This window comes from Ptychodera flava, chromosome 3 (assembly GCF_041260155.1).
Source record: "Ptychodera flava strain L36383 chromosome 3, AS_Pfla_20210202, whole genome shotgun sequence".
Classification (NCBI taxonomy): domain Eukaryota; kingdom Metazoa; phylum Hemichordata; class Enteropneusta; family Ptychoderidae; genus Ptychodera; species Ptychodera flava.
The window spans coordinates 3,449,738-3,462,482 of NC_091930.1; the positions used below are offsets into that span (position 1 = coordinate 3,449,738).

Genomic DNA, 12,745 nt, shown 5'->3' on the forward strand with positions numbered 1-12,745 from the left:
GCGCCAGAGAGATAAAGAGTACGACCAGGGAATATGCAAATATGCGCCATCGTCTGCTGTGGTATCAACCTGTTTCACAGCAAAACACCACGACAGTTTGACGAAATTCGCTGGCATGAATACAAAGTATTTATTAAACGGAGAAGGGTGGATACTATATGTTAGGAGTAATTTTGCTTTACACAATTCCCCGTTTGGTGTCGGAGCTACGTTGACGACACTCTGACATCATTGAACACTAACACAGTGTTGTGACATGCCAATGCTTAACTTTGGCCTGAACCATGACAGCGTATATTTGTTAATTCGATGTCTTAATTAAAATCACCGGAAAACATACATGTGAAGACATGTAGCCTAAGAAATTAATTGGTCTGATGACTGATAAGCAACCTCGATAACAGTTATGAAACTGTCAAATATGATAATATACTAATTTTCTCCCGTAATGTTCAAGGAAAAACAAATATTAAAAGAGTCTATCCATTATTACTCTATTGAGTTGCTTATAAAGCTGAACACCTATTTGCGTCGTACCCACACTAATCACACCTGTACTAGATTATTATCTTCGGGAGAGCCAAGTGAAAGTGAACTTTTCATCTTTTGAGAGGCTAAACGATTTAGAAATTTCTTCGAACTGAAATGCATTTTCGTTTTGCTCCAGTCAATTTTGCAGTTTGTTCGCCGTCACTTTGCTATGACATAACCTTACACAATTATAGCATGTTACATATACGCTTACCATTATTGTTATTTCGGAATACTATTGCACATTCTGCCGACATATTACGTGATTTATTGGTTTCCTCGCTTAGGTCTTTTTCAAATAAAATCGCGATTTTCAACCCTTTGCTATTACAATTTCAGGGAGCATAAAAGACAACAGTTTTGTCATACCCATATATTTCGAAAAAAAATATGTCTGGCAGAGGGCTATTGAAACCATCGTATTTAATTTACATACTTGAACGATTCCGGTCGCGTGCAGTTTATATGGTGAGACGAGAGATGATCAAATGTATGCTTTTCAAGTATGCTTGTTACACATGAACGGTAAATCTAGCAGTCTAACAAGACTGTAACTTGGTGGCCAAAAAGATATTATGCAATAATTCTTACCTTTATCTTTTCGATAGCTTTGTCTTTCTGTAACCATTGAACAATGGAAATATTAATCACCTTGTGTCACTGTTAGTGTACGTAGAGTAACGTGCGTGCCCCATAGTTATATCTGGCTATGCACATAGGCTGCACGTTGGGATAAGTATGTCATAAAATGGAGTTTAGTTATCTTGGCGTCTCTCGTCTTAATAAGAATGAAGCCCTCAGTTCTTGTTTACGAAGCTGTTGTTACCGCGTGACAAAGAAAAATCAATTTACATGTTTTGTGCTCACAGTTACAATGTTTACCCTAATCCAGGAAGCACATAGGGTCACCACGGATGAATAATGTTACTTCATGAATAAAATTACATCAGTTTGATGTTTTCTTCTCAACGGATGACACCGTAGCTAGTAAAATAGGGATATACATTAGCTAATACTTTACAAAAACTAAAACGCCTGACCACACTACTCTTTTGAAGGACTCCCTATATATTTAGATCAAATTGGTTTTCGACCTACTTCAATTGAAGACTCCTGGCCGTCGAAGAACTAGTCGTGTCAGCATGCAATCGACGAAACTACATCTGGGCTTTGCATCAATATTACTCCTCTCTAATATACTGCTATATTGATATGGCAAGAGGCCAGAGCTGTTTAATCGGACAAAAATACGAAACTCATATCGAAATCAACTGTTTCGAATGGATACGAATCAAACAGCAACAACTGATGAAGAAGTGGCTCTACTAAAGGAAGAGACAACAGAACAAACCTGACGGGAATTTCAAAAAACCAAACGGCTAACACATCAGAAGACAATTTCGCCACAAGTTACGAAAGACCTCACCGTGAGGGCCAACGCAATCATTTTCCAAATGAAGATAACAAACAAGAGAAAACAGAATCTCCCCTTAAGATTGGAAACCAAACTTTTAGCACAGAGACAAAGATCGATCATATCAAGGATACTTTCTCTTTCTAAAGACAATGCACAAACGTATGGTTTCGTTACCCTGCAACTCCTCAATCGTGGCTACCATAATATTACCAAGAGTTTGATCTACAACATGAAATGCATGGGGGTATTACCCAAGTTTTATTCATAGCTGCAGACCAAAATGCGCTAGACGGTCTATCGAAGTTCTATCCAAAGGCGCAAGTTGTACTCTTACCTTTTCAAACAATGTTCAAATTATCCTTCGGGTTTGTTACTTCCTATCAATCTATACTGCTACGCACTTGGATCATTCTCATTTCACTGCAGAGAGACATTCCATAGACGTTGATAGAATCTGACGCTGTATGGTTTGATGACGTACTCCTACCATTAGGGGTTTATCCGGCCATGGTCCGGTATCTACGTCCAACACCGTGTCGTGGACACTCTGAAATGGGCATCCTTGAGAGAGTCTCAAAGAAGATCCTGTGAAGGTGAAAGGTACCTTACCCCTAGAGAATTTCACGTCTGGGTTAAGGTACAAGAATGACACATTGCATGAGATGACCGATCCCAAGGTTATACAGATCAATTATGTAGTTGGTGTTGCTTGAAAGATTCGTCAGGCAAAGCAATCGGGACATTGGTTTTTGACAGATAGAGGTGACTGCAAAGAAATGACGAAATAATGAAATGTCAGTAGCTTTATATTCTTGTTGGTTGTGAAAATATGTGTCAATATCAAAAGGTATGTCAAATCACTGTTGTTCGCATTTTTGCTGTTATATGTTTTGTGAAAAGATCTTCAAAGGCTGTATCGTTAATGCGTTTTCGGCTTTTACACTGTAACTTTCTTTGGCAGTTCCCATAGCGTCATCGAAAACAAATGCCGTTGCTTCTAGATATTTGATTAAATTTATAAATGTATAGATTTGGTATCTTCATCGACATATGAGAATCTATGTTCTGTCAAGTTGTCATTAGTGCATCTAACTAATTGATATAATACACAGGTACCTACTTACTATTTATACAAATGAAATTCGAGTTAATATTGTTATAATTCGCTGTGGGTTGTTGGTACCTCTTGCCAAACTATTTTTCAATAATTGTACTTGTGTTTAAGTCGTCTGTCCTCCGTTGTGTTATTGGTGTCTTCGATGTTGATGGCCAAATGAAGGGAGTAATCAAAACTCAGTTAAGAAAATTTTGACGTTAAAGAGTTTGTCCGGTAGGCAACTTAAAAATTTTGCTTGCATGGGCAGAATCTGTTGCATTGCTATTTGTTTTCTAGGTTTTTCTCTATATTGGTTGTTATGTGTGCGCTTTATGCTCAGAGTCTAAGAAAGATATTATAAGAAAACTCACAATAACATGAACTATAGCGTTCTTCATCTTCCTGGTGAAATATTCATATTTTTACAAGCATAAATGATTCTAAAAGTGTTAAACCCTTTGAGCGTCAGGGTAATTTTTGTCGCGTTTATAAAATACCAACCAAGTCAATTTTACCAGATTTTTTGATAAAGACTGTAGGCAAATAAATATGATGTCCATTTTTATGATGTCCAGATTTAATTACATGACTCATACACCAACGTCGCTCGCCCTATAGGATTGAACGGTAATTTGTTACAATAGGTAACAGACCGCACAGTCATCAGTGGACTTAAAGTAATCCTGGACTATTTTAACCTTGATAACTTCAGTATAAAATGATCTAATCACACGGTTTACACAGGAAATACAGTTTTTACAAAACCGTGCATTAATAATAGATAAACCTCATAACAGTGATTTAATATACATCAATGTGCTGTTAAAGAACGTTCTATGATGAACATCGTTCTGTTTTTAAGTTAGTTATGTGTGTCATGGAAATAAAACATGCGAATTTCATTTGTATGTGAATCAAAACTTTTGGAGTGAAAACTATGTAATACATTTATTATAGTCCTGACGTTCAGAAAATAGTCACCTGCCGTTACTTGTTTGCAATATATATATATATATATATATATATATATATATATATATATATATATATATATATATATATATATATATATATATATATATATATAAAGGTTGTAAAATATTATGGAATGGTTTGTAAGGGTAGAAAGAGCTTTTTCGTGATTATTTATTTATAAGATATTATAAACTTAATGGCAGCTCAGTGTTCGTTTGTTTTCTTGACGCCGAAAAGGCCTTTGACAGGGTGAATCATGGGACACTTTTGAAAAAATTAATTGACAGACATATTCCGCTTTACATTGTACGGCTACTACATTTTTGGTACGCATCTCAACGTTTTTGCATTCGCTGGGGGAAATCAATATCATCCTTCTTTTCAGTTACCAATGGGGTCTGTCAAGGGGGAATCATGTCACCACTTCTCTTTAATGTTTATATTGATGACCTTAATCACTCTTTGACTAGTTGTGGTGTCGGCTGTGAAGTTGGAGGAGTTGTTTTAAATAACTTGTCATACGCTGATGACATGTGTCTGCTTGCACCTTCAATTAAAGGCTTGAGAAAACTTGTTAAAATGTGTGAGCTCTATGCCATATAGATCATGATATTGTATACAATGTGTTAAAGACCAAGTGCATGTGCTTTACTTCGGTCAACAAACTGAGTAATATTCCTTCGGTCATGCTTAGAGGGCACACAATAGACTTTGTCTCTAAATTTACTTACCTTGGCCATATTTTTACTTACCATCTTAAAGATGGTGAAGATATTTCCTCTCAACGAAGGGAATTTTGCGGTCGTTCAAATTTGCTCTTACGCAAATTTAGCAGGTGTAGCCCAGCTGTTAAATTGCGGCTTTTTAATGCTTTTTGCAATAATATTTATAGTGTACCATTATGGTGTAAATATAAATCTTCCTCAATTCGTAGCATTCATGTTTGTCATAACAATGCACTTCGAAGGCTACTGAGCCTCCCACGAATGGCTATTACAAATTCGTTTGTCACTCATAGTATGAATAATTTCTCCGTCTTGAGGAGAAAAGCTGTTTATAGCTTTGTTTGTCGACTTCAGCATTGTGAAAACGAGCTTTTAAAAGTGTTATGTAAATCTGACATGTTTTATTCTGGTCTACAATGGCATTGGCAAAGTTTGCTCCACCGCTGAATTTTTATTGTTTGTTTTTTTTTTTTTTTTTTAATGTCAGATTTTAATGCTGTGTCTTTCGCTTTGTGTATTGTTACTGTGTGCTTCTTTTCTGTACTTCTTTAACTATGGACGATTTTTGATAATTTGTCTGAAATAAAACATAATTAATATAAGTATTATATAGAAATAATAACGCGAATAATAATAGGTTCAATTTCCGTGAAAATTTCACAAGTAGGGTATTTTGGGTCGAAAAGACCAAATATGATATCGATATCACTGCCCCATGTTTCCATGGTAACCATTTTAGGGGTTGAAAATATCATTTTTTCTAATATCCCATGAAAGTTACTTTGATTGATATGAAAATTATCTAGTGAGGGGTTCGGGTCAGAGAACACAAAAACCAGACTTATTTTAATGTTTCAAGTTGCCATGGTAACTATTTTGGCATTGAAAATGTTCCTTTTTCCCTTATTTCTATTAAAAATGTACTCGGACATAAATCCCGGTATTTTGGGAATACCTCATTTTTATACACCTTTTTTAATCCAATTTTACCTCGAAAAAATCAAAATTAAAGCTTTTTGGGGATGACCGTCCCGCACTGCACTGAGCGATCGCGAGCAAACTGAGAACGCGTTAAGCGCGTCCGCTAAGCGCACAGAACGAAATTTCAAACCCGCGCAGTGCAGTGTACGTGTGAGAAATTGTAGGCCGGCAGCATAATTTCCCCCGAATTCACAGGCTTTTGATTCACCACTACTAACGTTGTGAAGTACCCAATGTTTAGAAGTATTTCCCAGCATTGACGTAATGGTGTTTTGAGGTCAAAGGTCAAATAGCGTCCAATAACACCAAAAGTTATTGTACTCTGCGGCAAAGTAGCGTCCTCTGATACCGAAATTTACTGTACGAAGAAAACTCCAAAGATTGCAGACGCAGGTGTATAATAATAAAGATAATGTATATTGGGGCCATTCTGGTCAAAATTATGCTTTCCGTTAATTTTAGTGTGTTAGAGTTAATTTTATATAGACCAGAAATAATTTTTCAAGCATTTTTAATTTTGTTTCATGCAGTCATCTCAAATAAGTGTTATGTAGTATAATACTAACTTCGCATTCATCAAATTAAGTTTATGCCTCCAGGCTTCAAATTAATTTTATGTGATAAAATTAATTCTACTAGTATCTCAAATTAATTTTGTGAACCCAATTCCCCTTAGCACCCAAGATTCACTGGTACTTATTTATTTTATGGATTGACAATTAATGATTTGTTTGTCTCATTCCAGGAAGAATAATGAAGACAAAAATTATGACCATGTAGTGGTGCATTATTTTAGTGTGACCTGGCGTGACCCCATAAAACTCTATGACTAGCTAGATCCCTTTCCATGGTAGCAACGGCTTAATTTGAACATGGTGCCTGTATACCTTTAAACACTTTTTAAAAACCCAGCAGGCCAAGACAAGGGGAAATATTACAAGATATCACGTTATAATACTGCCCTACTTGACATAGTATAGGGCTCTCACTTGTGCGAACGTCGTAGGAAACACTTATTGCAACAATTTACCCTAAATATAAAGAATCGGCTGTCAATTAAACTGCAGTTGCTAACCAACCGGAGGTAAACAGTGAGACTAAACGTGCCCAGAAATACGAGCGCAATAGACTAATCGTTTTGGCGCGTGCCAACTCAAAATTATAGAAAACCGCAAAGACTAGTCGTTTTGGCGTGTGCCGGCTAATCGGCTAACAAAAACAGGAAACCGCAAAACCGCAAAAAGTGATAAAGAAATGTAAATAGCTATGGAATAGTTTCTATAAAAATCTCTACATATGTATATCAACCTGAGGAATAATATTTTGACCTGTAGCACGATGCTCAATGGAATAGCCAGTATTATTGTGAAGGGCGTTAGTCATATCAAACTACTGACGTGCTACAAAAAAATTAATCTTTCCACCTTTCAGCTTGGTGAAAAACGCATTTATTGATTCGCCAAAGGCCTGTGGATTCGCTTATTTTTGCACAAGTTCTACATGGACATAGGAAAAAGTTGCGACTCACCCTCTGGATTGTTGAGCATACAACTGACTGTTTCAGTGAATCCGACATGATGAGAGTTCTCGAATCAAAAACTGTACTGTAGCCGTGCTCGAATACAAATATCGTCCCCATTAAATTAAGTCATTGTTATACAGAGTTAGCATTCCAAAGTCTGTCAAAGTTTGGAGTAGAGGGCGGCATTTCCATCTGAATAATTGAACGACGTGAAACGCAAACATTTCCATCACATATGTTCCGGCAATATGTACAGTAGAAATACTGTTTACGCTGCAGTTACGTAAGCTTATAAGCTTATACTCCACAAAATGGCCACAGGCGGCATGAAGTTTCTGAAAGGATTTCCTAAACGTCCTACTTGGTACCTTAGACACTCACATGTGATATCCTGAAAAGTATTCTCTGCAGTAATTCCAGTTTCTGTTGACATTCCATCATTTTTAAAGCTAACGACACGATAGCACGATAGCACGAGACGTTCTACTGTCACGCCACGCACTCTCAATTGCGCATGCTCTGGGAATCGCGTCGCGCCTCTGAAGGGCGCGCGCGTGTTCCAACAGAAAAGAACGCGAATCGCAGGGTCTCTGCCAGACTACACTGGTTAGATTTATATAATGAACTTTTAATATTACCCCTAATGTATGGAAAATATTCGTTCGATGGTCGCAGCATAGCAATTTCACTGCAGAGAGAGAGAGAGAGAGAGAGAGAGAAGAGAGAGAGAGAGGAGAGAGAGAGAGAGAGAGAGAGAGAGAGAGAGAGACAGACAGACAGACAGACAGACAGACAGACAGACAGACAGTTAATTTATATTGGAAATCTTTTCATAGGAGAGAGAGAGAGAGAGAGAATTTATATTGGAAATCTTTTTCATAGTCGTGACTTTTGATGGAAGAAATTGCGCTGCACGTGCATCAATGGGAAGTCACCCCATTGATAAAATTAAAATATACAACATCTCTTTATCAGAATTCCCACACAGCCTCAATGAACTATTATTAGATTTCTATATAATACTTATAGCCCCTAAACTTGTAATAATAATAATAATAATAATAATAATAATAATAATTTGGGGATGCCTGAACCGAACGCCACCGAGATATCTTATTACTAACATTGGCCAACAAGCATGAGCACCATGATATCGCTATTGCTTTATTTCGTTATTTCATTGTTGATGTTTATAATTTACCTCTTGAATGACATGACAATGTGAATTTTCATCTTTGCATCCACCTTGTAAGTTCTTGAAATATTGAAAGAGAATCTCTATTCAAGATGCAATCTTACTCTTAAGGTTTTTTATTCGTGATGATTCACTACCATTTACTCAGCGTTTCATTTAACAAGCTGTTGGTAACACGTGATAAAAGAGTGCCATACACCTGCTTCGATTCCATTCTTTACTCTAATACCGAGAGCACAAATGGTAATCCTATATAAACATGTACCAGCTTGGGAGTACAAATTTACATGAGGAATATAAGCTTTATTTTTCGCATTTCAAGTATTGGAAACATTTTACTGTCACTCGACGTACTATTATAATATAATACAAAACTTCTTTTTGAATTGAAAACATGGAAAACTACAACATTATTCTGTTGAATCCAGAATAAATTGGCAGACAATTGATGAAGAGACGCAATGGGAAATAGTCATTAAGGGTAAATTATAAACGACAGGGATCGACATTAGTCACAAGAGGCAATCGTTACATGATTTTGTAGCATACGTCGGGGTTAGAAGAGAGTTACTTTTCAGGAAAGCAAACAGAAAAGAAAACATCCATGTTCTTCTGTAACCAAGGTAGAAAACCGCATCCTGCATTTAAAGCTGCTCTATACAATCCGGAAAATGTAAATACATTTGGGAATTGATCATTGTTAATCTTAAATAAAGTTGCGGAAACTCAGTAGAGTAACTCTTTACTCGAATATCGTGTAAAATATCACTGTATTGAATTTCCAAAAAAAGTATCTACGATGATAATATACGTTTGTGTAATGTCATGCCTTAATAGACTGCTGTGCCAATGTTTAGAACGGAATGTGCTCCAATTATCAATTGTGCCTCGTTTTCATGTGTGAATTTTGCGGTTATGATGCTTTTCCTTCTGCACTACACAATAGTTTTAGGCATTTAAAGCAAAAAGAAATTGTTTTATTGGCTTATTTCGACTGAAGATGTTTGTATTTTCCGATAGAATTGTTTTCTCTTGCACAGAAAAAGAAACGATAACTTAGAAAGTCTTCTTCACAGGTATACTAAACATGTCTTAAACGTGTCTCTCGAATCTCATACAAGATACAATATTATCATTACTACAATGTTACATTAATTGATATGATGGTTCTTACTTGAAAATGCCTTTTTCAATCCTCCGGTGTCACATAAGATTGAAGTTGTATGGAATTAACGCCCCGTTTTGATTTCATTGTTTATTTTTAGTACAGGAACGAGAAGGCCGCCCTAGATGTGTCAGCTCGACAAAAAAAACTGATCACATTTAGGATTTAAGATGGTAACATCCATCTTCGTGTTGTTCAAAAGATCGAAGCTTTCTTTGCATCGAACAAGTTACAATAATGACCAAGATCTAAAGACTGAGCGCATTGAACAGCTAGCATACACCCTTCAGTCACTTACTTTTAATACACGGCACCAAATATTCTTCTTCATTTTACATTGGTATGTGTAAAGGTAAACGTGCAATATCTTTGAAAATCGGTGAAAAATTGACTGTTTGAAAGCGATAAGAAAAAGTTGGCTAACACTGACAAAAATCCGTCAAACGAAAAAGGAGACAGCTCAGCAACAGTTGATGACCTTTCAGACACCACATGCAAAAGAGAAAGCAACTCCACACATCGTTCATACCTTGGCTGTTTGCATGTGGTGTATTTTTTTGAGAATATTTTATGTTTCATTGTTTTGTGTATAAAACTGATTATCCACGGAGAGACACAGCATTAATCTGAGTATCAATCCATAGTCTCGTCTCCAGAGTGGAGAGTGAATAATACTACGATTCTCTAACGCTACGATTCGAAAGTTTCGCACACTTTCATCATTAGTCGCCTTACATTCTTCTTCAGTAGATATGATAAAGGGAAAGACACTGTACAAATCGTTCAGAGTTGGCTGTTTGCCTTAAGGCGATACCGAAAGATTCAACTTGCGCGCTTGCTAAGGCTGGATATGTTCCAAATGCGCGTGAAAATCGATACATTTACATAGTTTTCCAGGCACGATCGCCTTTTTCCTTTGTGCAAATATGTTTAAAAGCTTTGAAGTGGGCCAATTTTCCGTCTGTTGAAATGAATTTCGGCAGAATTGCAGACATCGCCAAGATAAATAGGGCTAAGCATGCGAAAAGAAAATTCACAATAATTTTGAGTTATGGCAGGAATAGCATTAAAAAATTGTACGAAATCATAAAGGAGAATTAAGCATTTTCAAAACATAGTTTTTGTTCATGGCTGACCAAATCCATGCCCGGGACTGTGAAGGAGTATGTCGGTATCACTGTGTAAAATTTCAGGGGAATTTGAGCAAATTTGGAGTGGCTTAATTTTTTCAAAAAACTTGTTCTAATTTGCATATCTGTGACGTCACGCGTTCCATGACCGCCAACCATGCGTCTGCTTGGTTTTGGTGCCATTGTTTTGCATTTTCGGGTCAATAAATGCACAAAACCCATCTTATTTTATTGGATTTGACAAATTTTTCTTAGCAACCGTTGCCTTAATACTTGAATCCTTCGGTATATGCCTTTATGTATTTTATATGTGTATTTCATAGTTCGCTGTTTTTTTTGTATGGAACTGATTAGCCACTGCAAGACACAGCTGTTATCAGGGCGTGTTTCCTACTGCAGAGTGAAGAAACTGTATATCACTATTAACATTTAAAGCTATTTATTAGCTAATACTTTACAACAACTAAAACACCTGACACACTACTCTTTTAAAAGACTCACTACATATTTTAGATCAAACTAATTTTCGATCTACTTCAATTAAAGTCTCTTGACCGTCTAAGAACTATTCGTGTCAGCATGCTATCGACGAAACTACGTCTTGGCTTAGCATCAATATTACTAATCTCTACTATACTGCTATATGGATATAGCAAAATTCCAGAGCTGTTAATGGGATAAAAATCGGAAATTCATATCGAAATCAGCTGTTTCGAATGGATGTGAATCAAAGCGCAACAACTGATGAAGAAACAGTTCTGTCGAAAGAAAGAGACAGCAGAAAAGCCGTGATTGGAATATCAAATAAGCCAACGGCAAACACATCAGAAGACAATGCCGCCACAAGTCACGAACAACTACACCATCAAGGGCAAGACCAACATATTCCAAATGAAGATAACAAGCAGCAGATAACAGAATCTCACCTCAAGATTGGAAATCAAACTGTTAGCATGGAGACAAAGAGCATATCAAGGATAATTTCTCTTTCAAAAAACATTGCAGAAACGTATGGTTTCGCTACCCTGCAATTCCTCAACCGTGGTTACCTTAACATTACTAAGAGTTGGATCTGCAACGTGAAATGCATGGGGGTATTACCCAAGGTTTTATTTATAGCTACAGACCAAAATGCGCTAGATGGTCTTTCCAAGTTCAATACAAAGGCCCAAGTAGTACTCTTGCCTTTTCAAACAATTTTCAAATTATCCTTCGGGTTTGTTGCTTACTATCAATTCATACTGCTACGCAGTTGGATCGTTCTCATTTTACTGCAGAGAGACATTCCATTGACGTTGATAGAATCTGACGCTGTATGGTTCGAAGACGTACTGCCTACCATTAAGAGTTTATCCGGCTATGATCTGGTGTCTATGTCCAATACCGTGTCAGAGAAAGGCATTTCGGGAGGGTTCCTATACCTTAACACCACTCACACGTCAAAAATGGTATGGTTGGATGTGTTTGGACAATTTCAAGGCTACATGAAGGTGCGAGTTAATGGTTCAGAAAAGATGGGCGCTCCACTATCTGAAATGTGCATCCTTGAGAGAGTGTTAAAGAAGACTCCTGTGAAGGTGAAAACCTTACCCCTAAGGAATTTCGTGTCTGGAATATGGTACAAGAATGAAACATTGCGTATGACGACCAAGCCAAAGGTTATCCAGATCAATTATGTTGTTGGTGTTGATTGGAAGATTCGTCAGGCAAAGCGCTGGGGACATTGGTTTTTGACAGACGAAGGTGACTGCAAAGACATTGACGAAATAATAAAATGTCTGTAATTTTTTATTCTTGTGCCCCGTGAATATATGTTTCAATATGAAAGCTATGTCAATGACTATTGTTAGCATTTGCATTGTCACATGTTCTCGAAAGAAGGTCTTCCAAGGATTTGTTAATGCTTTTTCTGTCTTCACAATTTAACTTTCTTTGATAGCTCCCCGGAACGTCATAAGGAACAAATTCAATTTCTTATCTGGTTAAATATATAAAGCTATAAATTCGG

General features: G+C 36.7%; 1 protein-coding gene across 1 annotated transcript; it reads left to right on the forward strand.

Moving 5' to 3' along the window:
• The first annotated feature begins 11,453 nt into the window (after window positions 1-11,453).
• On the forward strand, window positions 11,454-12,521 carry LOC139130289 (uncharacterized). The gene has a single exon (XM_070696041.1). The coding sequence runs from the start codon at window positions 11,454-11,456 to the stop codon at window positions 12,519-12,521; it is 1,068 nt and encodes a 355-aa protein (XP_070552142.1).
• Window positions 12,522-12,745: the final 224 nt, after the last annotated feature.